Source organism: Glycine soja, chromosome 11 (genome assembly GCF_004193775.1).
Source record: "Glycine soja cultivar W05 chromosome 11, ASM419377v2, whole genome shotgun sequence".
Classification (NCBI taxonomy): Eukaryota; Viridiplantae; Streptophyta; class Magnoliopsida; order Fabales; family Fabaceae; genus Glycine; species Glycine soja.
This window is the reverse complement of record NC_041012.1, coordinates 40,552,795-40,579,451: the sequence shown is the minus strand read 5'-3', so window position 1 is coordinate 40,579,451 and position 26,657 is coordinate 40,552,795. Positions and strand designations below refer to the sequence as shown.

General features: G+C 32.9%; 4 protein-coding genes across 6 annotated transcripts; 3 read left to right on the top strand and 1 right to left on the bottom strand.

Annotated features, from left to right (window-relative positions):
- The first annotated feature begins 671 nt into the window (after positions 1 to 671).
- On the top strand, positions 672 to 7,995 carry LOC114374043 (anaphase-promoting complex subunit 7-like). Its single transcript, XM_028331634.1, has 18 exons — positions 672 to 867; positions 988 to 1,056; positions 1,184 to 1,234; positions 1,408 to 1,542; positions 1,662 to 1,724; positions 2,044 to 2,159; positions 2,873 to 2,957; positions 3,546 to 3,605; positions 4,697 to 4,742; positions 5,086 to 5,159; positions 5,648 to 5,698; positions 5,820 to 6,020; positions 6,108 to 6,152; positions 6,274 to 6,367; positions 6,521 to 6,666; positions 6,758 to 6,987; positions 7,081 to 7,141; positions 7,378 to 7,995. Exons 1-18 carry the CDS (start codon positions 799 to 801, stop codon positions 7,462 to 7,464), a joined length of 1,683 nt encoding a protein of 560 aa, XP_028187435.1. The 5' UTR covers positions 672 to 798; the 3' UTR covers positions 7,465 to 7,995.
- An 818-nt stretch (positions 7,996 to 8,813) lies between these two features.
- On the bottom strand, positions 8,814 to 16,013 carry LOC114374278 (acyl-CoA-binding domain-containing protein 6-like). Of its 3 annotated transcripts, XM_028331904.1 has the most exons (18): positions 15,807 to 16,012; positions 15,490 to 15,559; positions 15,067 to 15,148; positions 14,834 to 14,977; positions 14,639 to 14,716; positions 14,358 to 14,462; positions 13,926 to 13,992; positions 13,777 to 13,838; positions 12,828 to 12,967; positions 12,499 to 12,625; positions 12,287 to 12,401; positions 11,683 to 11,771; positions 10,937 to 11,020; positions 10,514 to 10,858; positions 9,986 to 10,060; positions 9,545 to 9,952; positions 9,404 to 9,463; positions 8,814 to 9,160 (listed from the first exon to the last, which is right to left on the bottom strand). In XM_028331904.1, the coding sequence occupies exons 2-18, from the start codon at positions 15,525 to 15,527 to the stop codon at positions 9,080 to 9,082; spliced, it is 2,100 nt and encodes a 699-aa protein (XP_028187705.1). In that variant the 5' UTR covers positions 15,528 to 15,559; positions 15,807 to 16,012; the 3' UTR covers positions 8,814 to 9,079. The 3 variants fall into 3 exon arrangements, 2 of the variants coding, with proteins under 2 accessions (XP_028187705.1, XP_028187704.1); XM_028331903.1 differs by having other exon boundaries at positions 9,545 to 10,060; XR_003658536.1 differs by having other exon boundaries at positions 9,094 to 9,160; positions 9,404 to 9,466; positions 9,545 to 10,060; positions 15,807 to 16,013.
- Positions 16,014 to 21,027: 5,014 nt separating this feature from the next.
- LOC114375406 (monothiol glutaredoxin-S2-like) lies at positions 21,028 to 21,756 on the top strand. The gene has a single exon (XM_028333178.1). It carries the CDS (start codon positions 21,208 to 21,210, stop codon positions 21,514 to 21,516), a length of 309 nt encoding a protein of 102 aa, XP_028188979.1. The 5' UTR covers positions 21,028 to 21,207; the 3' UTR covers positions 21,517 to 21,756.
- A 3,964-nt stretch (positions 21,757 to 25,720) lies between these two features.
- Positions 25,721 to 26,505, top strand: LOC114372876 (monothiol glutaredoxin-S10-like). Its single transcript, XM_028330432.1, has one exon. The coding sequence runs from the start codon at positions 25,949 to 25,951 to the stop codon at positions 26,255 to 26,257; it is 309 nt and encodes a 102-aa protein (XP_028186233.1). The 5' UTR covers positions 25,721 to 25,948; the 3' UTR covers positions 26,258 to 26,505.
- The last annotated feature ends 152 nt before the right edge of the window (positions 26,506 to 26,657 follow it).

Here is a 26,657-nt window from a genome sequence, read left to right as displayed (position 1 = left end):
TATCACTCCTCCGTTAAATGTGATAGAAGAAATATAACTTACATTTGACCTAAAATGAGATAAGTTATATTTTTTTTTTTACTTAAATGCTTCTAGGTTAGGTCTCCTAAACTCTAATTACGATCTACATGAAAAATTATTATTCCATTTTCTCAATATGTTTTTTTCCTCTTAATTACAAATTCAAAAAAAACCTTGGAAGAAAAGGAAGAGAAAACAAGTCTCAAATCATTGGCGAGAAGTTCTTCATATACTAACATACATTGCAGCTTGCAATTAATGTCACCGAAAATTAAACATTTCAAATTTATATAAGTATCGGGAGGTAATTAAGATGAGAAGCAATTGGCACTCATTGTTTAGCCAGATAAATCTATACAAGTATTCATTATACAATCTACAATAACTTCTCCAAACACTTTATTATCTTTTTGTACAACATTTTATTTATATCTGAATATTTATTTTAGAAGTAGTATTGAGGAAAACCGGTACCATAATATTTTGTTAATTTAGAAAATTTCAATTAGTCTCCAAAATTTTAGGGCAATATTAATCAAATCAAATTTCTATATACTTGAACTAAAATAAAAAAAATCCCACATTAGAAAGCATATTCTAAGTTCCGATTAAAAAATATTTGAATATATTGTGTATATAGAGTGAGAGATACAAAATCCTCATAACAAGTTACTGTTTGCATTGAATCAAGTTGAAGCCCTTTGGGAAGAGAGAGTATTTCAAAAAGAAGAGCTTAGAGCGCGTTGAAGCGCACACACAAACACAACCCACCCAACCATGGAAGTTCCGAAGGATCAAATCGCCACTCTTCTCGAACATGGACTATACAACTCCGCTCAGATGCTCGTAATTTTTTTATTTTGTTCAATCCGCATTTCAAAATTTGATTCCCCACCAAAAATGGTTGCTTTTTGATTTTATGATTTCTGGGTCGGAGCTCTAATCCGAAGTTTCTGTGTTGAACAGGGTTGTTTTCTTGTTTCTTCACCCGCTGTTAATGCTGAATCTGCCCCACACCTCAAAACTGAGAGCTTGGTCTGTGCAAACTTTCTTTTTTTCTTTTCTTTCAAATTTTAAATTCTATAATTTCCTTGTGTTGGAATTTTCAATATTTTAAGAGCTCATTGAAGTTTTTATCTTGGCTATTTATTTATTTGTGCAGGTGCTACTTGGTGATTCTTTCTTCCGTGAAAGGGAGTATCGTAGAGCCATTGTAAGAGACTGCTATTTTTTTTCCCTTTTGCATATGCACTTGGAAACCATTGCTTATTTTGTGATTGTATTATTTTAAAGATTTTGTGAAATTGGTAATTCAAAAGTTGTCTTTTTGGGGGGAGAGTAGGAAACTAACTCTTATTAATTATTATTTCTTCTGTTGATGATCAGCACACCTACAAGCAAGCTTTGCAATGCTACAAGATGATTCCAAAACAGAACATGACATCTTCTCGGAGTTCATTGTCATCGAACCGGTCTTCGTCTCCGAATTCCTGCAATGGATCAGTGATCAATGAGAATGAGGTAAACTGGTGTGTTGTGTTTCTTTGATTAATGAATGTTGGATTGGATTGACTTGATGTGCTTTCAAGGTTTGGCATGTCCAGATTTGTATAAAGATTTCTTTTGGATCTCTTTAACAGGTGAAGTTCAAAATTGCATCATGTCACAGTTTTCTGAACGAGAATAAAGCAGCTCTAGTTGAGGTTTGTTTGTTCTCTTCTTTCCTTTCTGTAGGCCACTTTCTGTAGGCCAGACTCATGAGAGTGCATGCTCCTTGACGGTTTAAAAAATTAAAAATTAAAAATTCCTGTTGGTGTAGTTTAAAGTGAAAAAATGCCAATTCTCTATTTATGGAGGGATTAACAACGGAAATAACAAGCCTTAAATGGCTATATTGTGTATATTTTGTCAGTTATGAATATGGCATTTTTTAACAAGAAACAAAGGTTATGACTTACATTCTTGGGTTGTTTTCAATTTTGTCATTCCTTACGAGTTATTCGTGTCACTTTCTCGTTACAGATGGAAGGCATTCCAAGTAAAGCTAGAAATTTACCAATGAATTTGTTATTAGGGAGGCTCTATCGAATTTCTAGACATAGCCGAGCTGCTGTTGCTATTTACAAAGAATGTCTAAGGTTTGTAAATATTTCATACACTAATTGAACCTTTGATATGACATCAATAGGTTATCTTTGAATGCCTTTATGAATCTATTTTATCAGTTTTAATTTATTTGTTGCAACTGCATTGTATATTGACCTTCAGCCTTCAGGCATTATGTCCACCATCATCCTTATGTCTGAACTGATAGCATTTGCTCTTTTCAAACACACATTTGTAATGTCTGTTCATCCAGTGACATATTTGTTTTTGTTGTCTTAGACATAGTTATTAAATCTCTAATGAACCTGCTGAATTAGTGCAGGCACTGTATTTTGATATAGGGTGAGAGGGCAAAAAGCTTGATTTCAGATGTCCCATGCAGCCATGTGAATAACCTCAATTTAAGAGTTTTGTGTGTGACTGTGTGTGTGTGTTGGGGAGGGGGGCAAAGAAAAAACCACATATATATGTTAGTGACTTGTTTTTTTTTTTTTTTTCTGTATCTGTTCTTTCATATTCTCTTGAACTCATATATCATATGCATTTTATTATGAAGCTCTTTTCCATATTTCAATTCTGACTGTTTGCTTTCTCTTTGGGCAGTATTGATTGTGTTATGGACTTACGCAATTGGCTACTTGCTTTAAGCTTTGTGCATTTGCATATTTCATATGATCTATATTATTATTTATCAATTTGCTACTTGAGTTTAAGATGAAATTCTTTGTTGATGCATTTTTGGCAGACATTGTCCTTATGTTCTTGAGGCTATCACAGCTTTAGCAGAACTTGGGTCTACTGCAAAGGACATCATTTCATTGATTCCTCAGGTTTGTTGATTACAAGCTGAAAGAAATTTGTGGACTCAGTAAATTATGCCATTTCTTTCTCTTCTTTAGGCAATTATGAACTCAGCCACAAAAAAGAAACTTTACCCTGTTGGCTGATGTGTTCTATAATGCTGAGTATGGAGGATGGTGTATTTATAATACTCAGTCCTCTGGGTTAACAAAAGCACTCTCCTTAGGTGGATTTTGGTTCCTTTCCTTTTATTAATTAGATTTATTAGGTGGAAAGAAGAAGGAACAGCTGTTGACCTAAATTTGAGATTGCTCTGCCTTTGGCTCCTATGTTTCTTCTATTTCAACATGTACTTTAACCTCATTGGAATTATCTGTTTTGTTCCTGATAACCTTTATAATGTGATAATTCTATGCATGGAGTTACTGGCAGCTAAATACTTGATGATCGAGCTCAATAGAATACCTTATATTGTGACATTTCTTCTGTATATTTAATTGCTGTGGATTTATTTATAATTCATTACCTTTTATCATGAAACTTTTTCAATTTTGTTTCAATTTGCAAATTTCAGTTTAATTGTAATACATAATTGGTGTGCAAACATTTACTTTCAGACTCTGAATAGAAGTGGTAGAGCTCCATTTGATCACACTGACTCAAGTCGTTGGCTTCAAGTAAGTTATACATAGTAGCAAAATCCTTGTTTGTCTATGTGCTTTAAAGTACTTGCTACCGTTTATCACTTTAGATATTTTTCTTTTTTATGTTAAGCCTCTATAGATGCATCATTATTAACCTGCACTGTGTATATGCTTACATCAAATCCTTGAGAAGAAATGAAAGATGACTGCTAGTCCAATCCTGAATAAATAAAGATTGATATTTACGGACTATTTTAATGGTTTGGTGGTATATCTTGAATATATTGAGCTTGGCTCGTAATCAGTTGAAATGCAAAATCCAATCATTCCAAATGGATTTTCTTTTTGTGTATATTTATCTATTGTCTTGCCAGATACTGAGTCTTTTGCTACAGGATGGTGCTCTTGGTTTTCTATGCATGATGATGATTTGGGAAGGATCATGCACTTTTATTGCTAATTTTCTCTTGCTTAATATTGTTTTTAGTGATGAAACTTGTTGTGAATCCATACCTAACTTAAGCTTTTAGGAGAGTTGGCTCTTAACATGGTTTCAAAGTCTCTATAACCTGGTGACCAATAGTTTGATCCTTGTTTACCTATTTTTCTTTCTTAAATTGAATTTGAATCTGCTTCAAGCTTCCAAGTTAAAAGGGTTTTTGCATGAAGGGGGCATACTAGAGATAAAAACAATAATTCTTGGGCTGCAGCTAACATGTAGTTTTCAGGATAGTTGGTTCTGGATAGAGCTGATAGTTAATTCTGATTTAATTCCCCTTATATGTTGCCTGGTTCAAAATAATATATGCTGAGGTGTGATTAGTTAATAAAGTTGACCTTTTTTAATAATTAATGTCATCTATCCATTTATTTTTCTATTGACCTGTAAGATTTAAGCATACACCAAAACTGTCAAGGAAGGGGGTATTCTATATCACATGATTTTATTTCCTAAAGAAAAAGACCATAAATATAGGCATGGGAAAGATTGGAGATTAGTTTGTTCATGATTCTGGTTGAATTTCCTTTTAAATTTGGCATTATCTGTTTCATGATTGTGTTCATATGTGGGCAGACAAATCGAACTTGCAATTAATGATCAATTTTTTCTCTTTTATTTGCAGCGCTATGTTGAAGCTCAATGTTGCATGGCTTCCAATGATTATAAAGGTTAGATATTGTATTTTACCTGGAGTCATTTTGATTATTGATTTCATTCTTGTGTGTTTGACGCTTGGAGCTGAAGAAGTCAAATATGTGTGTTGTGGCCCTTGGGCCACTTTCTGACATTACAAAATGATAATTCTACTGTAAATTATTGTAGTGCTTATGTGGCTCATTTTTCTGCATTAGCTTCTTGTCTTCTTGTTTTGATCAAACTTGGACAATATTTTAATGAGAAAAAAGTTTTTTTTTTTTTTGGATTTGCCTATACTTGGTAGTTTCTACTATCTTCAGTGATGTGTGTTTGACACTGGCACATCCAGTTTTACTTTGTTTCAAATGTTGGCAGGTGGATTGGAACTCTTTGCAGATCTTTTACAGCGCTTCCCTAATAATATACACATAATACTTGAGATGGCAAAGGTTAGGCTTGCTGCAGTGATTTAGAACTAGTGTTAATATAACCTTCCAACATGGCTTATGCATTTATTTCTAACTTTTCTCTTTTGACTATCAGGAAAGACTTGCTTTCTAAAGCTAGTGTTGCAATAGATGGATTTAGTTCCTCTAAAGCAAGTATTTCCCTTTAGATAGAAAAGTAAAACATCTCAACCCATAACGAGAAAATTGAGTATATTTTATCAAATCCATGATTTGTTATGCATGTTTAAGTAATATCATTATCAACTATTTTTTTTTCATTAATGATTGAGATTTTTCTTTTTCCCTCTGAAGTAAGAACTTACTTTAGATGAGCAAAATTAATCAATGTTATTCCTATGAGTTGACTGCTTGAATTTTTTTACTAAGTGATACCCCTGCTAAAGGATTGCAGCATTTCCCTACTTTACATGAAATTTCCTTGAATTGATTGCTTAATGTCAAAATTCTGATGTATATTCTAAATGAAGGTTGAAGCTATTATTGGAAAGAATGAAGAGGCCATTATGAATTTTGAAAAGGTAATACAGAATTGTAGCCTATTATGTTAATATATTTAATTATTTATCCCTACTTCCAAACCTGCTTATTTACATATGTGCTTATTGAGCTTATATTGTATTGATAATTTGGTGATCACAGGCCCGATCAATTGATCCATACATCGTAACATATATGGATGAGTATGCAATGCTTCTAAAGCTAAAATCTGATTATCCAAAGCTGAATAAGTTAGTGCATGATTTATTGAATATTGATCCTGCAAGACCAGAGGTTTTTGTAGCTTTGTCTGTTTTATGGGAAAGGAAAGATGAGAAAAAAGCATTACAATATGCTGAGCAGGTATGCATTTTTATTTGATGCAGATTGGACTGAATTACTTTATCTTTTATAAAATTGCTTACAATTGTCTTATTATTTTGCAATTAGAGTGTTCGGATCGATGAGAGGCACATACCAGGGTATATAATGAAGGTAAATAATATAGTTTTGCATCATATGGGGCATGGCCCATGCTGCATAGGGGTCTATTTACTCTATATATATTTGTAGAGGATGATAAATAAGCCTTTTCTGACATGTTGAGTTTATTCAGGGAAATTTATTATTGACGATGAAACGGGCAGAAGCAGCTGTTCCTGCCTTCAGAGCAGCTCAAGAATTGAGACCTGATATTCGCTCATATCAAGGTTTATTTTATACTTATAAAAATATATTGTTGCATGACTTGCATCTCTTTCCTGCAATGACATTCATGTATTCTGCTGTCAATATCTACTGGAAAGTGCTGATACTAGAAATTAAAAAAATTACAGATTTTGACATGAATATGAATATTTCAGGTTTGGTCCATACATATTTGGCTCTCTCTAAAATCAAAGAGGCTTTATATGCTTCGAGAGAAGCAATGAAAGCAATGCCTCAGTCAGCAAAAGCTTTAAAATTAGTAGGTGATGTGCATGCCAGTAATTCTAGTGGCAGGGAAAAGGTAACTTAACAGCTCTTGAAAATTAGTATTTATAGACCACTATTTTTACCTTGATTTCTTATGTGAGAAATATAATGCATTCTTCATATAGGCTAAAAAATTCTACGAGTCTGCACTAAGACTGGAACCTGGTTACCTTGGAGCTGCACTAGCTTTGGCTGAGCTCCATGTTATCGAGGGCCGAAATGGAGATGCTGTGTCTCTGCTTGAGCGATATCTTAAAGACTGGGCTGATGATTCTCTTCATGTAAAACTTGCACAAGTTTTTGCAGCCACTAACATGCTGCAGGAGGCTTTGTCACATTATCAGGCTGCATTAAGGTTGATCTCTATCCTTATTGTTGAGGATATCCATGTGATGTATGTCTGTGTTCATGATTTTACTATGCCTCTAACATTTTGCATAAATGGCAGGTTAAACCCCCAGAATGAAGCAGCAAAACGGGGTTTAGAGCGATTAGAGAAGCAAATGAAGGTTTACTCTTTTGATTTTTTTATATTTAATATATATTTCCCTAAATAATTTGATGCTTGACTATATATCTGTCTACTAATCACACACATTACTCACCATTCCTGCTGGATTATGTTTTCTCAAATAGATGCATGGTATAGTCCAAAATTATAATCTGATTGATGAGGGTCATGTTAGAGGATATAGCCTTGAAAAGTTGAGTGAAGTTAAAATTTGTAATTCTGCATCCTTTGTAGGGAGTGGATCCTGATGCACCTGAAGAAGATGAAGACAATGATGTTGAAGATGCAGATGGAGATCAAGACGAGACTGAACTTCTGTGAGTAGCAGTGTCCAGAGCAAGTCTATTTATGATGAGAACAAACGTGGAAATAGTTTAATGTTGCACGGCATTAGCAGTAGGGTTGGTGCCCTACAATCTGGGCTCAAGTTTGGCTTAACTGCTGCTAGAGTTCACATCAGAAAAACAAAGCATTTCACACTGTTGCATCTGGTGGTCAAACCCTGAGGCTGTATAAATATAGAATGTACGGATTGGATGGTGAAGGGGGGTGGATTGGACTTTGGCCAGGTTGTTGAGTTCGATTTTGTAAGGCCAAAGATGTATCAGCTAGAAGCTTGTGTTATCTTCATTGTAAAAAAAAAATTATTCTTGGTTGTAAAAGCTATGATGATATGAGTGGTAAAATAACTAGTCATGTGAAAACTGTAGACAGTAGTCTTTCATTTTCTGTAACCCTCTAAAACGACTGCCCGTTTAATTATTTTCTTCAGGAATCAAAAGGTGAGATTCCATGTAAGCTCTTCTCTTTATTCTTTATTGTCTAGCCAGGTAAGATTAATATGTTCTACAACTCATGTGGGTTCCTTTTTATCATTTGCAACCCTTGCTTCTTCAAGCAACTATGTTTTATTTGCAACCTTTTTTTATCATTTACATTGCTATTGAGCTTGTGTATTAACTAATATGAACTATGAAGTTATGTTAGCTTAATCATTAGTTTTAACTCAAGTTTGAATTTGAAATATGCACTTGTTAAATATTTAGATAAGAATTTTACTAGTCTTAATAATTTTATTTAGCTTGAGTAGATTATCTATCTCCTATAGAGAACAACAATGATCTGTAAAAAAAAAAATCTTTTTAGGTTTCATTTTGATTTACAGTTACATACAATTTTTATTCGATTATTGTATTATTATTTTTTTAAAGTTTAAACATAAAAATATAAACTTCCATTTAGTTGACTCAATATAAAATTATGTTCTTTATCTATCTCATTTATTGCTTCTCTTTGATAAGGTTAATCACTTCATTTTTTACTAATTATTTTGAGCATCTTTTAAATTTTAAATATTGATTAATTGTTTGACTAAATAAAGTAAAAAAAAAAAAAGGAAAAACTTATTCACGCATGCAATGCTTAAAGATAAGTTAGGAGTATTTACAAATTGAATTGAATTCAGCGGAAACAGCCAAACAATCCAAATGTAGATAAAGTGATATGTTGTGATATTGGTTCACATTCATTTTTCTTACAATATCATTGGTTTATTTTTGCTCAATCTAAATCTAGATAGAATTATATTTTATTTAATTTCTTACTAGTAATAATTTATTTTACACAATATATAATGTTATATTTTTATGCTAATTTAAAATTTCACTTGATTTCTTATAACTTTATGTCAATTTATTTTTCATTTTGAGGAAATGTTAATTTATTATTAATAGACATTACATATGTACAGATCCATTTTTCTTAGCCGCCGAAGGGCTGTTTCATTAATTGTGCTTCTTTTTCTTTGGAGTTGGCCCATCCAAGTCTTCTTCGCCACCCTCAAGTTGCCCTTTCCTTAATAGACTGCGTCCTCATGCATTGTTTCATCATTTATGCTGAAATTCATTGGCATGACATTATTTGACATTTCAAAACACTACACTTGAAAAGGTTTCCTGGGAGTAGGGACTCGATTTTCCATTGATTGAAGTCTCTGTTTGAGATGGAAAACTTCAACCTATGTAAGCACCCAAAAAAGATGGCAACATGTTAAGAGTAAGAACATTAGCCATTATCAGTTTATCACATAATGAACGGGACACAACGAGTGGAAACATATTTAAGAAGCACTGAAACTCCAACACAAACAACACCTCAATTTGAACAATAATTGGCCATACAAAACATAAAATTATACCAACAATTGGAATGTTAAGAAATAAAACTAGAGTTAAGATTTGTAATCAATCCTAGGATATACCTGTAATTGGAGTGCCCTGGTTCTTTCTGCCGCCAGAACCCCTCTGGTTGAGTGCAATTCCTACTAAAAGTTTTTACTAAGTCAATGCAGCTTTTATGAAAAGGTATGCAAGTACTTCCATCAAATGAAAGGTTTATATACCTTTTGAGTATCATCTAAAACAGCCTTGAGGAATGCCACATCATGCTCAAGCCTTACATTGTCAGCATGGACCATGTTGGATAGGTTGTTAGCTTCTTCTTGAGCTAACTCTGCATTGACCAGCTTCTCTCTCAGTAATTCCATCTCCTTCAGTGTGTCAGCCAATTTTCTCTCCATCTCCTGCCTGCTTTTGAAGGCAGATGCTAAGCTTTTCTCAGCAGCTTCTCTGCTTGCTAATGCCGCTGACAATTGTCCCTCCAGAATGCCAAATTTTCTCATTAAGGAAGCCACTTTAGTTTCATAATAATGATGGATGTTTGAATCAGTGGACAGTGATCCTAATTTACTGTTATCAGGGAATGACACATCATCACTTTCTAACAGGGGGTTTCCAAAACCGAGGTTTTGCTGATTTGAACTTCCAGATACCAACACCTGTTCCTCCATGTTGGTCTTGGCTCCATTTCTGCTCATGTGATTTCGAGGATCATTTTGATTTGTTCTATGATCAGCTGCCTGAAGTGAATTGTACATTACAGTTTTGGGTTTCATTATATTTTTGTCATAATGTTAGCATCAGGATTGGAATAATAATCACTACTGATATTTAATAAAAGCATATTCTTAACATCATAACATAATAAATGGTTCTGACCTTATGGACTATTGAAAATAATATACTTATAGTTATATGTGATGGTTGGGAAGGAGTGATAGAAGCCATCAAATGAACCCATTGTAGATGGCAACATAACAGCTTATTACCACAAATGGTTCTGACCCAGACATGAAGAGTAGAGACACATTCAGAAAAGAAGCTGATTACATTCAGTGTATGAATGTATAGATATTTAGAGGGTGGGTAGGACTCTAGGATATGTATTATGCATTAACCATCATGTGGTAAAATCCCATTAGAAGAGTTTTGTTATAAAGCATACAGTTGTGATTAATGGGATTTGTGTTTACCCGAGTCAAAGAACTTTTATCTTCCGAATGTTTGCCAATCCTGACATCTGCATTGTATCCTTCATCATGATCAAATTGCCTGCGAAGGGAGATGTTGGTAGGGAGAGAATCGGAATATTCTACAAGAAGGGATTCTGACAGAGATTTCCTTTCAGAACTATGTTCAATTACGGATGCAAGATTTTGTCGAGCAACAGAGTTAATCAAACGTTGTGAAGAGTCATTTTTAAGTTGAGAAGCCAATCCAGCAGATAATGAATCAAGTAGTATAGATCTTGGATCTTTGGTAGAAGTCGGTCGTCTTCTCAGGACGAATTCATTTTTTTCTGTTATCAACACTTCCACCTAATACAGTCAAGAAGAAAAAGATTAAAAGTTCCATAAAATTAATCCATACACCAACTTCATGCATTTATGTCAAACCTGATTTGATGGCTCTTTTTTGGATCCCCCAAATGCAACAAGGAAGTCTTTATCCTTGTGTTGCACGAGTGTTAGGCTAAAACCCTGCTAATATAACAGATATTATATACAAGCTTTTTAAACACTTAGAAAAAGATGGTCAATCATACAAACAAAATCGGCTACTGCAGGAGATTTAAGAATTAAGTCAGGAAATGAATTAGTTGTACTCCTAATACCAAATATAACACATCTAGAAATAATTTCCTAATAGTCAATTTACAGCTCATAGGTTGAACAAAAATCTCGTAGAGAAAATATAAAAACTAAAAGCTAATGCTAACCAGTAAGGACCCTGTTAAGGAACTAAAAGAAGAAAGCTTTTTATTAGAATGTGTAAAATTGTGTTACTCATAACTTTTTTTGCGCTCCCCTATGATTTCCACAAGAAAAACTTTCTTCTTTTAATTCCTAGCTAGAGATTTCATCACCACCATAAAACAAAATTTGAGTTATAAGCTGATAAGCACCCGCCACCCAAGCACTTGGAAAACCCTCCACTAAAAGATAGGTGTCAAGAGGGGAGAACCAAGCCACTTAAGTACTCCACCGAGTCGGACTTAGGCACCCCGTTATGCCCAAGTCCCTATAATAAGCACAAAAGGCTAAATGGAATACATTAATGTCAATAAATGTGCAGTGAACTAGCAATGAGGTAGCAACAGATGAATGAAAGGTAAACGTGGTGGGAAAAATAAAAAGCTCACCTGGTTGGTAGTAATAGAAGATGGAGGTGATGTTATTGCCACAGACCATTCACTTTTTACAACATCATATACCAAAGTCTCCCCATGTCCTGAAAAATACAAGGGAAATTAGAAATTTACAAAAAAAGTAGAATAAGAGACAAGTTATATGTGAAACAGGAAGTGATACAAGCAGTAAAACTAAATGGCAGAGATCAAATCTCAAATGCTTGTGTTCTTATTACAATACACATTTTTTTTCTTTTCTTTATAGTTGGAATTAACCTCCCTTTCAGTAAGATGATCTTCTTATTATGTGAGTATTGATTTCAAGTTACCAAGGAACATTGATTAAATGAAAGTTCCAAACACAAAAAATACAAGGAGTGCTCACAAAGGCTATTCAATCAAAAGCATTGTAGTGATTAACAGATGCAGATGACTGGAATGAAAGGTAAGAGGAATAACTCAAATGCAATATAGTAACCAAGAACTAAATCAGTAAAATTCATGCATAAATTACTTTTTTACTGTAGCTGAAGTGTAAAAGTCTAAGTTCAAAAGATAGAAATAAAATGTATGCTCTAATATTACGAATAAATGCTTCATCCTTTAAAAAGCATACGTTTTTTCTTGCTTCCACCTCCTGTAATATACCATTTAGTGCCACATAAAACACCACAGCAACCAGCTCTTGGTGATGGATGGAAACCACGTATTTTTATTCTTGACCATGCCATCTGAAAGAAAATATACTTTCATTAAATTACACAATGAATGAGCATTTAATCTTCATTTTGGAGAAATAAAAAAGTTTCACTGATATAGAGAGCTCACTGTTTCAAAGTCAAGTGAATACAAGTCATTCAAGGTCCTGGATTTTGATGCTCCTCCAAATATAAATAGAATTTTACCATCATAAAGAGCTGCCACATGGTTGAATCTAGGACAAGGTGCTGCTCCCCTGTTAGTGATATGATATTTCAGCAGGTAGTATGGGGGTAAAAAAAAAAAGAACACAGCATTACATTACAAAAGCAAGGAAACATTTAAATCAGGTCCTTATCAGCAGATAGTCACATGGAAGTCATAAATTTTGTTTTTGAACTTAAAAAAAGAAAAAGAAAAAGAAGAAATCAATCACAACAAAGCGTAAAAACATTTACGTGTAGTGAAGTGGAAGCCATGTCAAGGATTTGAGATCAAACATATGTAGATCATTCAGTTTCCTCCTTTTTACATCTTCTCCTCCAAACAATATTAAAACAGAGTTAGCCATAACAACAGTGTGACCACTGCGAGCAACCTGCCAAGAACAAAATTTATCATACATTAGTTCAGCTGATGTGTCATATTCTCATTCAGTTTCTATATTCTTAGTGTGCAATTCTTCCAGCTCATGTCTTCCTGACAATTTAGCTTGTCAAAAAGCTGTCCATTTCACTAGAGTCCTGGACGACACATTCTAACACAAACTCATTAACATATTTTAATTGATAAAGAATTATTTTGGTTAAGAGAGATAAAGGCTATGTTGGACAAAACTATCTCAAAGCTAAAAAGCTAACTCATTAAATTATAAGTGTTCCGTAAAACTAATAAAGTCATGATTTATTTAAAAAATGTAACAATGAAAATGAATAAATACATTAAAGATAAAGGTAGAAGAAAATATAAAAAGTGGTAGCGTATTAAAAAACACTATTTCAAGTAACATTTAAAAAAAATATTAGAAACTACTAAAAAAAACTTGTTTACCGAATAGTGGTAAAAACAATTAGAAATTAGCTTAAATGTCTTGTGAACATAGTCAAAATAGATGTATGTTGAACACAAATTTCTAAATAAAAAAAAAACCTACACCACACACGAATGTAATAAACACAAAGATACAATTACTTAATTATTACGATACATTGAACCTAGATATAATAGTGCATGATGTAATGAATACCATGATTTATGATATATTAAGTAATAATATGATTAAACAATATATGAAAATGGCAATTCAGTAGCATATGCCCTAATATTTGGATTCCTAATATGGAAAATCTCCAAGATCAACTTTCTACCTTAAATGAATTTGCAATTTTATCAAATGAAAATTCATACCGGTATGTCTCCCTTTGCTTCCATGGGTGACCAGCACTCTGTATCTGTATCAAATGCCCATACTACAAAAATCAGAAAGACAATTAGAACAATTTTGCAGCATGAACAAGGACAAAGCTATTACATATGTGAAGAAGATGAGGGTGAACCAGAAATTTTGTCACTTGCTGGGTCTGTTTTCCCTCCAATGAGGAGTGCCTTTCCCCCCCAAGAAACCTGGTCAAATTATCATCAAACACAAGAAAATTGAGACCAGGTTAAATCATTGTCAAGTATAAAGTTTAAACAAGTTACCATTAAATATGGGAAAGGTGCTAATTATCAATCCCGAATGAAAATTTGATTTCTTGTATCATCAAACAGCAAATTTATAATAGCCACAATTTACTGGTGAACACTGTGCTTGGACATGCAAGGGTGGCCATTTCTTTTTGTTACAAATTCAGGTTCGTGAACTTTCATTGTAACAGACAGGTTATTCAATGTCTATGATGAGAGCATTATCAAGGTCACTTGGATAGAATACAAATAAACATGTCAGCATGCTGACAATATGTTGTTAAAACCATAGATAAAAGTACCAAACAATGCCCCTTGCAAGCTGGAAGCTTTAGTGGAAGACTGCTTGGTGACAAGTAAAGCTTAGACGATGCCATGGTCCACGAAAATCTGTCAAAATTTAGCACCTGGACAACAAAAGTGAATTGTATAGATCGCAGTTTGTATGATGAGCCAATAACCAAATAATTAGTTAATATTTTTTTTTAATAACATTAGTTAATGTTAATATTGATGCTCATGTATAGCAACAATCTCCCTCTCATAAATCTTCCAATTCCAAAACAAAGAAATGTTCCCTCACCTGCACGTCGTCTAACAATCCACTCCCGGATTCACCACCAACCACTATCATCTTATTTTGAATGACAGCTGCAGCATGCTATTCACAAAGAGTGATAGTTAAGTCATTTGCCAAAACTGCTCAGAAGTCATAAAACTTCCAGAAAAAGACTCAGGACCAAATGTAAAATATAACAAGAATCACAAATTTACATACATAGGATCTAGGAGTAGGCTTATCCCCTGAAATTGACAACACCATCCAGTTCTCGGAGCTACCTGATGTACAAGTATGCATATCAGGTGCAGCAGATGAAAGCATTTTCTCAGAATGACCACTTGTCCCTGTAACTCTATCACCCTGAAAGAAGCTTTATCAGTGGCCACACTCATTATTTCAAATTCAATCCCAATCCCACACAAGGGTCAAGGAATAGCTGAAAAACTCACATTGGAGTTTACATTTCGCTTATGGTGCCTGATGGGACTTCTAGTTCCCAGGGTGGTGTCAGAAAGTTGGACCTTCAATCTACTGAGAAAACACAACAGCAAACCATTGAAATTAGTGCATTTGGAAGATTTTATTTACAACTTATCTTATGACATACATACTTATGTAAGTATTTGAGAAAGCTTATGACTTATGATATGTCCATAATGTGTTTTTAGCTTTATTTCAATAAACTGTTGAACATAGCTTTTAAAAGTAACTTACAACATGAAAATAATTTAATCTTCAATCGTAGAAAAAACGTATAGATAAGCACAAACATAAGTGCTTAATTAAGTTGTTTATCCAAAAGCACCCTAAAAAGAATAGTGGTACCTCTTAATTGGGTATAAAAAAAAAGCTTTGAAAGAACAAATCTTCACCTGCCAAGTTTCATGTGCCTGCGAGAGAACCCGAACATTTTCTTCTTCAAAGCTCAAAGCAGAGTTCCAACTATATGGAGAATCAACTGAACATTGAGTGAGCAACAAACACTAACACTCCACAAAGGGTGGCTACATTATGCTCAAAGTCAAAGACTTTCCTTCTAAAGAGTGCAAATCGAGATCGTTCTTTTTCAGTTGCTCAGAAAACAAATACCACTCAGCTTGGAAAGCTCAGAATCAACACTCACAGTGGTAGAAGGGAAAATTGAATTGAAAGAAATCAAAAACATTGTCACTGTGACAAGAAAGCTCACCGAGTCCAGGGTGTTTGATTCCTAGGAAAGTTGGTGGGAAAGAAAGAGAAGCTCCAAACAGCACCATATAGATTGTGCAATGTAGAAAATCCCGACAACATCAAACTGAGTAATGGCATGAGCTGGAAGCGGTGTGAAACAGAGAGTGAGAGAGAGAACATTAACATTAAACATAAACATTAACATTAACAAACATTACAGAGCACTGAGAGAGAGAAGCCCCACGTTAGCATTAGCGGATTTAATCTAATTTCGCTTTTTGTCTTCTTTTGTGTGGTCATTGTACTAGAATGTGGTCTTGGTTGTTTCTGAGTTAAGTCAAGCCGTGCCGTTAAAAAACGAAATTAAATTAACCCCGCACCAAGAAAAATTGTGAATTTAACTTACATAAAATTATTCTCTCATATTTTCAACGAAACTTTTATTTTTAATTAAATATCCTTGAGTTGAAATTGTTTGGCATTCTCCAATTAGCACATACATCTATTGAAGTATATTAATTCTATATTGAAATTTATAATAAAAAAAAGTGACAACTTTTTTTCCTATTTAATTTGTTTTAAAATTAATAAAATAAATATAAACAGTGCTCATAAGATATTATAAGTTAGTAGTAAAATCTAAAAATAAATTACTTATTATATTAAAAGATAAAATATTCAATACTAGTATTATTTTAAAGTAATTAAAAAGAAATGTATAATAAAGTGCTTAATTAACGTGAAAGAAAAGTAGAAATAGGTGAGATGGGGTGGGGTCCAGTGTGCATTGATGATTTCGTGCATGCATGCATAGGTGTCTCCACCTTGGGACTTGTGTGAGTGCGAGAACTTGAATGGGAAGAAGATGGCATCTATGACACCCCACGTGTCTCACTTGTGGGTAAGCCTAGTGACCGTAAGTTAAGGGACAGTCACAAAACATTGGAGCATTGGAGAGTGTGGTTGATCTACCATCTATGGACTAAGATCACATTTTCTTCTTCTCCAGTACTTCATTACTTTTCTGCCGTGGCTCATGCATGTTGTTTTCTCTGTTCAACTTCAACAACACAAAAGTCGTTGTTGTTGGCTGTTAGTGAGGTTTAATTTTTGTGCATGTTCTATGATTGGACTTGTCTTAGTATGAAAAGCAAACATCCCTAGAGGTGTCCTTTGTTGTTATTATATTTTCAATAATAACGAATGAGTGATCCTGCTTCTTTGCTTCCACCCATGTCAGACGAATTTGTTTCAATATCTATTTATTTATATTATAAAGCTCAGATTTTGATACAGTTTAGATGATTAATTATTTATTTCTATATTAATGTGCTAATGATGTTGAGAAGAGTTGTATCTAACGAATTCACATGAAATTATTTCACTCTAACCTAACTAATATCATGAGTCATGATATTATTCGATTAGAAGAAAATTGTCTTTAATAATATTAAAAAAGAAGACTTGCAGCATGGAATAATCTTTATGCACTTCAAAATAAACTTTGAAGCATTAATTAAAATTATAACAAAAGGCAACATTTTTATAAGTAATTAGGAAAATAAATAGATATAAATATATTTCGAACAGATTAGCTTTCAAGTTGCCCTGGCTCAGAAGAAGACAAATATTAATGCTTGTGGGAATCACAGGCATAAGGCATGATATCTTAATAAAATATCGGAATATGTTTGTTTATAAGCAGTAGGAAATAAAAAAATACCAATAAATGCTAAAAGCTCATGATCTATGATTTGAAAAAAAAAATACTTTATGTATATATTCAGCAATATTATGTTCCCTGAGCAATTCTTTTTTCATTTGAGAGAACTTTTCGTCGTTTTCATTTTTAATATATTGTGCTTGTGGGTGGTGGTTTTGGATACTATATGCATGCGACGATTCTCTGTGTCTCGTATCTTAAAAAGCAATAGAGAAAAGAGCAAATTATTAAAGGGGATAAGTTATTTATGGTTGTATTTTTCTTTCATTCGCTTTCTCTTGAGAAGAAGAATAACATATTTAACTATTATTCATAGTTAAAGGAGTAGCAATTTGTACAGTTCTAGTACTTCACCCAGTTAGACCACCCTATAATTTGTGATGCCAAGATCCGTCATCGCATTTTTCTCGATCTTTTTCTTTTTTTCAGCTTATATATAAAGCTAACATTCTTCACCAATTCGCTCCACCCCAATATATTCCTCTCCTCTTTCACCCATACAATTCTATATATGTGTGGTCCACATATATACCATGATCATTGACGTTATATATATTTGATGTAGTCATGAAATAATAATAATAAAATAATGTTGAGGCAGATCAAAATGGTGCTTGTGTTGTGTAGTACTATATCAAGTATGGTGTTGTTATAATATTAATTATTTATATAAACACATACTTTAAGAGTTTAAGGCTGGCTTACTTTTGTGTACGACGCCATATCATTAATTTATAAATATATGCATGCCAACAACGGGGCTTTATTATAATTATTCTGCATGTGTATTCTATGCGTAAAACAACGTGGAAATATTGTTTGTGCCTTAACTATAAGTATATGATCATAAGCAAGTCAGAAAGCAATAAAATTAATGTATTAAGGGCCAATTTTCTTCGAAGGACTTAAATTATAGATGATGTATAAAATTCATTTACCTTATATATGCTGAAAAAGTATGGGTTGTTATGGTCCATGTTGATATTGGCTTATGCGCAACAAGATAATATTCAGGCAAAGAAACTTCAGCATGATTAGAAATATTGAATCTCATTAAGGTCAGATATTGGACTTTGTTTTCATATATAGCTAGAAGGTATGTTTTTTCTCTAATTGGTGTTTATTAATTCCTCTCTAGCAGTAGTAGCATATCTAATCTTCTTGTAATCTACCCCGTGCAATTGGACTGAAGTACCTTAAGTACTCCTTTAAACAAATTATCTTATATAAAGATACTCTTTGATAAACATAGCCAATTGCTATTAGGTGGAATTTGATCGACATGCAGTTTGTTATGTAATGAAAATACTAATCAACCAACAAGAAGAATAGCCCTTGAGTTATACGAAGAGCAGGTTGATGGAGAATAAAATGCCTTAAATTTGTAGATAGGAGCCGTGTTTGAATTAGCCAAATTTGTGTGTAAGAAAAAACTTTTCATAATTTTTTTTATATTTTTTTCAAACAATAACTTTTTTTATAAAAAAAAAAAATCCCAAACATGATGTTAGTGCTATGTAGCTATATATTTTTGGTGGGTTTAGTTGTAGTAGCAAGAAGTACGTGATGCCGTGTGAAATCTAAAACACGTACACCAAGGTATATATGAAATTCTCATAGTTTTGGACGTGAACATTAATTGTTGGCACTTGGCACCATCAAGATTCTTTTAGCCACAACCAAACACGGGTCGGAAAGAAAGGAAAGCAACATCACTAGAACACAGCCAACCCAGAATCTTTTCGCCCTAATAAGATAAGTTAAAAAGCTAATTTCTACTAATAATTGGTTCCTTTCCTCACCCCATGGATTCAAATTGCAAACTCTTACAGTATGTTTGAATTTTGATAGGGTGGGAGAAAAAAATATTGAAATTTAAATTAAAGAAAAAGTGAAAGAAAGGCCTATATCTATAATTGGTTCCTTTCCTCACTATGTTTGATGTAGTAAATTGATACAATACCTATATCTACGAGAAACCACAAGGGCTGGCCTAGTGGTTGGAATTTGATTAATACAGTATGAATTTAAATTTAAATTTGTTTCCCATTGTCATTGTAAAAAAAAAAAACTACATCTAAGAAAGTAAGAATAGTTATGCCTTGTTTTTCTGGGTAATATAATAAAAAAAATTAAAATCTTGTTATCTATAATATTTATACTTCATACATGATAGAAAATTAATTATTATTATTTTTTTGGTAGAATTTCTGGTCATCCCGTCATTATACTCATATTTCCCTTTCTAGAATTGGATGCGAATTTTAATAGCGAGAAAGAAGAAAGAGGTCCCAATAGGATAGATTCAACTTTTCTTTCAAGGCAGCAGATGCCTCCAAGATAGATAAGGAAGAAACCCCAACATATAGCGGATTAAAAAAGTTATAATGGCACAGATAGGACTATTAAACATAGGCCCTCTTATATATATATTTAATCCATGAATTTCATTAAAAATGCATTAAGAATTTAATTGAAAATATATTGATGTAGTTAAAATAATTTTTATCATAATCAAATCATAAAATGTCATATTTTTTTGTGTTAGTATCATAAATTGTCATATATAATAATATTGTTAATTTTTATAATAATTATTTATATGTGTGTTCATTTTTAATTAGCTAATTAATTTACTTTAACAGTATATGAAAATTAAATTTTTAGTCTAGCTAACTATTAGCTCTACGCAGTTCCTGTTTTGCAACCAAGACGTTATTGTTTGTATAATTTTTTATAACATTTTTTAATATTTATCTATCATATTTATATATTTTTATCACAAAATTTTGACTTTTCTCTTCTTATTGTCTCGTATTCGTAAAATTAATTGAGCCTAATTTTTATGGACGGTAAGTATAAAAATATTTATATCATCAACCTATTAGAAAGTAGATTTTTATAGTTGTTAGAAAAAAAAAGTCAATAAATTTATTATCCTACATGTTAATTAATCTCTAATTAAATAATAGTATAAAAACTTTTACTTTGTAATAATCACACATTCTAACTTAAATTAAAATAACCAATTATGCAACCTTAATATCTAAAATTCTCTTACATAACACCCATTCCTTATTCTCCAATTGTACGTTGCACATATGCAACTGGGGTTAAAAATAATCAAGAAGGTTGTTGATCATATTTTTTGCACCAAGAATCATATACTATATAACACTAGATGAAGCAAAAGAAACAATTATGAGGGGATAATATAAGGACAATTTTTTAAAGAAAAAACTTTTTGGGAAGCCGTACCAAAGATACGTCTTTGTTTCCGTATGCATGCATAGAAAGAAAAAAAAAAAAAAAAAAACCAACATGGATCAATCACTTTCAATCAAATGATCAAAGAAAATTAGAAACCGACCCAAATATCTAATGAAACATTCTCCACTTTTCTCCTCCTTTGTCCTCAGCCACTCTATCTATCTTTCCCTTCACTGCGTTTACATAGCAATGTCCATCCACCAAAGCAACCGTACCAAATCCTCAAACCCCTATATAAGCAAACCCCATTTGGCTCCAAGATCATGCACATCACATGCCAAAACCTCAAGCTACCTCTCTCTTTCACATTCCCTCAGCGCTTAATTTCTGTATTCAAAACTTTTGGCATTAATTGTTTTCCAATACCCTTTGAGACTACAATATTAAATTTGTGGTTTTTACATATATATATATATATATATATATAATGGATAGGGTGACACAGATGGCATCAGAGAGACCAGTGGTGATATTCAGCCGGAGTTCCTGCTGCATGTGCCACACCATCAAAACCCTCTTCAGTGACTTTGGAGTGCATCCAAATGTTCATGAACTTGATGAGATACCAAGAGGGAATGACATTGAGCAAGCTCTTTCAAGGCTAGGGTGCAGCCCCTCTGTGCCTGTTGTGTTCATTGGCGGTGAGCTTGTTGGTGGAGCCAATGAAGTCATGAGCCTTCACCTTAACCGCTCCTTGATCCCTATGCTTAGGAGAGCTGGAGCTCTTTGGGTTTGATCAATTTCACTACTATATATCAGGATCTAATTAACTAATAAATCTGTTTTGGTTACATATGTATAATTATGATGAGATTATTATTATATACATAGTGGCCGGCCGGATCCATTATCATAGGATGCATGTTTTGCATGTTTTTTTTTTTATCTATATTACCTGAACACGATATCAGGATATTTATAATAACTTTGCACATTTTAACCAACAATTGAATTAGATCCTTATTAATTGGATGCATGTATATTAGTGCACAGTTTATATATGCTACTAATTAATTTGTAATAATAACAAGGCTACTTAACTTTACTGATAAAGGTGTCATTTAATTAGCTTTTTTAATTTTATTGAATATATGTAGCCTTCTATTTTAGCTAAATGAATGGAATTGAAGATTATATGAATTTTAACATTTGTTTTATTCGTTAAAAATTCATCATGGTATCAGAAGATTTACAACATCTGTTTAATTAGGCATCATACTAGTAAATTGTGGTTAATTATCAGCATTTTCACAAAACTTATAAATTCATCAAAATAAGGCAAAGATAAACCAAGGGGAAAAAAGAAAGGGAGGGAGATGTGTTTTCAATTAATCGGATTTAAATAACAGAAGAAAGGGGAGGGCACAGAAATGACGACAAAAAAAAAAACTTGTTGTTTGCTATCTAAGTTGTGTATAGCCATGGTGTGAACATAAATGGCACATTGTAAAATCATAGCCCATATATGATAAGGCATTAAGGCTACAAACGGTGTCTTGTTCTTTCACATAGTTGATGAGGGATAATTAATGCACAATTACACAGAATGGAATAAATCTATCGGTACAAGTGAATGCGACATGTCAGAAACATGGTTCCTCTATCGCGTCAAATAATTATATGCCGAAGTTAGAAAAAAGACAAAACAGAGAAGAACTAATAGAGCACATCATGAAGTTAAAGAGCCTATTAAGCGTTAAATTAAGGAAAAGTGGCTATATTCTAGAGAAAAATGTACTCTGGATATGGCCATGATGGAGTTGGACCCCCTCCAACACTATCTGTTTCCCGGAATTATATTATATAATAAAAGAATATGTAATCCAGTATTATTCTCGGTAAGAGACAGGTGAAAGTGAAAACCACTAGTTAGTGATAAAATTGGCCATGTTGAAGTCATAAGTCATAACCATATTTTACAAATGAATAACTATATCAGTTTTCTACATTTTTTCTCCTATGGACCAAAATTATTTTAAAGTACATATTCATCTCAAAAGTCAAGATTGACAGGCATTTTATATTCCAGCTGGTCATAATATAGCCTATGCAAGTGTCACGAGTTTGGATACCCTGATGATGAATCAAATTCGTCAACTATTTAATCTAGGGAGAAAAGAACACATTTTTTTAATGAAATTATCTGCCTAGATAGTGCTCCTTTATTATCTTTTGCATGTTATCATACTTCTGTAGAAAAAAGTTACAAACACATCTGGTGTCATATAGGATCGACAGCTGGATACTCAATAGTTAGTAGCAAATAATATACATTAGCATTCCAATATTGAATAATTAGAAAACTAAATCGTATAGTAGTGCATATGACTGATAATAAAAAAAAACTAATATTTACTAAACTAATAGGAAAAGATGACATGTAAATACTTATGCAAGATCGAAAGGAGCATTCATTATCCTACTCAAACCTTTGTTCACCTTATTGAATATTGCCACACCACATCAGCTGTGGTAGCTTCAATCTTACAGGAAACGTTAGTAGCTTTAGTTTTGGGCAATACCATACTGTATCTAATGTTTGAGACTCTATTAGCTAGTTAACCTAAACAAAGAGTTGACATGCAAAGGGGGCCTCCTATTGGGCCATGGCAAAAGGCTCTTCTCAACTTCATAAAAGAAGCCTGGTTGTTGCTTCCAGCACCTCCAAGTTACTTCATGTACCCTTTCCTGAATGTATTTTTTATATTTCAGAAGTCAAAAAAGGGGTATGGGAAACAACTTAAAGGTGCAGAAAACAACGGCAGAAAAGAAGCCTTAGAACTTCCAGGTCACTGTTGTAAGAAAAATGGCAAGTGCCTAACAAAAAAGTAGACCAAGCATGCATGGGCTTAGGTCACAATGACCGGTCCAATTAACTATCCACAACAGACTGCTGCTTCGTGCACATCCATAAATTGTTATCAGCACCTCATTTAATGTAATTAATGAAGTGTTGGTATCAATTTATGAAGATGCACCAAGTGTTAGCCTCCCCGACATAATATAAACCTAATACCCATGTATCTCACGTTAACGAAACTGCAGTAGCAGCTAATGGAGAAGGGGCGTGTGGTGCCGGAGAGAAAATCAAAAGGAGGACGGAAGGCATTATAGTAGCTCCAACTAGTACTTGATCTTAATTGCATATGTACTTATCCTAATACAAAATATCTTTTTGACTAAATGCTTATTTTGGTCTTTTATTTTATTTTTTATTTTAGTTTTTAATCTTCTAAAAGTTCATTTGAGTCAATGATCTTCTTATTTGTTTTTAATTAACATCATTAATAATTTAAAGATATCAACAGATAAACACATATTTTGTGACAATTTTAATTTAACCGCTAATATCTTTAAATTATTAACGAAACTAATTTAAAACAGACGAAAGAATTATTTTAAATCAATTTAAAAAAGATAAAGCAGTAAAATGATCTTTTTAAAAGATTAAAGATTAAAATAAAAATAAAGAATCAAAATAAATATTTAACCTATATTTTGTTTCCTATAACCCTATCCTCATTGCAACTTGGAAAATACCCCTAATTACGCTGTGCAATAATAATTTAGAATCATGTCAAGCATATAATAATTAAGTAGCATGTGATGATGTTGAGTGAAAACCAAATCCACTATTTGGTGAATAGAGAAAAACACTTAATCCCTTGAAAAGTGTGAGAAAGATATCGATTATTTGTAATAAAGCTAATATTTCTTGTTGACATGATTTTTTGTATAGAGGAATTATGATTGAATGAACTCATTAAACATAGTGCAACCAATTGTTAAACTAAAAAGATAATCCTAATTAGTTTGATTAAATTGAGATGGAAAAAGATTGATCAAGTATAGCCCCTCTTTTAATTAAGAGTATTTGACATTATGCATGATTTGAGTCTTATAAAAATAAGCAAACAAACAGTCACTTTTAATTTAAGTGTATAAATAAAACTAAAAATAAATAATTTTTTAAAATAAATTCGACCAAACATCAAAAATCAAATACCATGCATACCTCCAAAAAGAATGTAAGTTATCTTAATTCTTTTCCATAAGTCGAGGGAGTTTCTCTTTTTGTTTGGTATATAAGATCTAATCACTCCACTACATATATCCAAATCTCCTATATATTCACATCAGGGAATGCAACTATATCCGTATCTGCCATGTGCCAACCTCCATGCTCATCCCACGTGGTATGTATTCCGCTATCCAGCATTAAAGATATTCTTAACGTATTCCAAAATTATTATAATAACTTAATTTTTAAAGTATAACAAAATGATGTCACCTAATTTTTATATATGTTACTAAATTCAAAATAATATTATAATCAATCTGAACTGTCATAGAGTGATAGAACTATAAAACAAATATTATTATTTCTTTGTTTAAAACTCCCTCGATCTGTATTTATCAAGTTCAATTCTAGTTAAGTGAATTTATTTTTAAAACAGTTAACTTTTCCCACGTTGAATTTTTTTATTCATAAAATTATTAATTAATTATTTTTTAAAAAAAGAAACTCCTTAGTATTGCTATCCAAAATATTTAGTGTCGGAGTATTTTAGAATTTCTCTTAAAGTTGACATTCTTCATGCACCATCAAACCCACGTAATCAATGTTATTTTCATCCACATGAACCACCTCACGCTCCTCTCCTATTCTCCCCCTCTAATTTTCGTGGTCCCATTTCCAACAGTGTTTGGCTTATCTTCATGGCCTATTAGATTCTTTGTCACACAAGTAGCTACCTATATTAGCAACTAACACACCACACAAGTCCCTCTCAAATCAAGGATATTTTGGTCATCAACTCATGCAAAAGAACCTTCAACCTTTTCATCCCTGCACTAGCTAGCTCCCCTCTTCTTTAGGATCACCAAATGCGTGACCCTTTCATCACTATATATGCATGCCCTCACTCTTCACATGTATATATAAAATCAACACAACCCTTCAACCTTCTACGTGACACCACAAAATAATAAACCACCCCCTTCTGCTAGTATACTACTCCACTCATTTTCTTCATCTATTTTCTCTCTTATTTCTCATACAATTACACACTAACTACTTTAGAAGAAACAACCCACCAAGCCATATCATATTATACATATTTAAGCAAGTACACAGAAAAAAAATACATACATACATATATACCAAGATGGAACGCATAACAAAATTGGCATCACAAAAAGCTGTGGTGATCTTCAGCAAGAGCTCGTGTGGGATGAGCCATGCAATTAAGAGGCTGTTCTACGAGCAAGGTGTGGGCCCCGCAATCTATGAGCTTGATGAGGACACAAGAGGGAAGGAAATGGAATGGGCTCTGATGAGACTCGGGTGCAACCCTTCTGTGCCAGCAGTGTTCGTTGGTGGCAAGTTTGTGGGTTCAGCCAACACGGTCATGACCCTTCACCTCAATGGCTCACTCAAGAAAATGCTCAGAGATGCTGGTGCTCTATGGCTTTAGCTAGAAACCTCATCATGTATTCCTACGTACATAACGTGATGTCACATTCTAGGGCAATGCAAACTGCTAACCAAACACGGCCTTAGCTGAAACCTAGCTAGTTGATTATCTGTATTGTAATATAGCCTAGTTTTCTTTCTTCCTCTTTTTTTGAGTCCCGGCGGCTTTTGGAACCTACATTGTACCAGAATAATATCTAGAGAGTGTGCTCTAATATAATGCTTAGTTCTATAACTTTTTGGGTGCAACGCAATGTTTCAATATTAATATATGTATCTACAATATGTTTGGAACAACTTTATTTTAAAAGTTTTATATATAAAAACAGGTGATAATATAATAACTAGATTTTAAAAAATAACGTAGACTGGGTTAAGTAAAATTAACTAAAAGCTGAAAA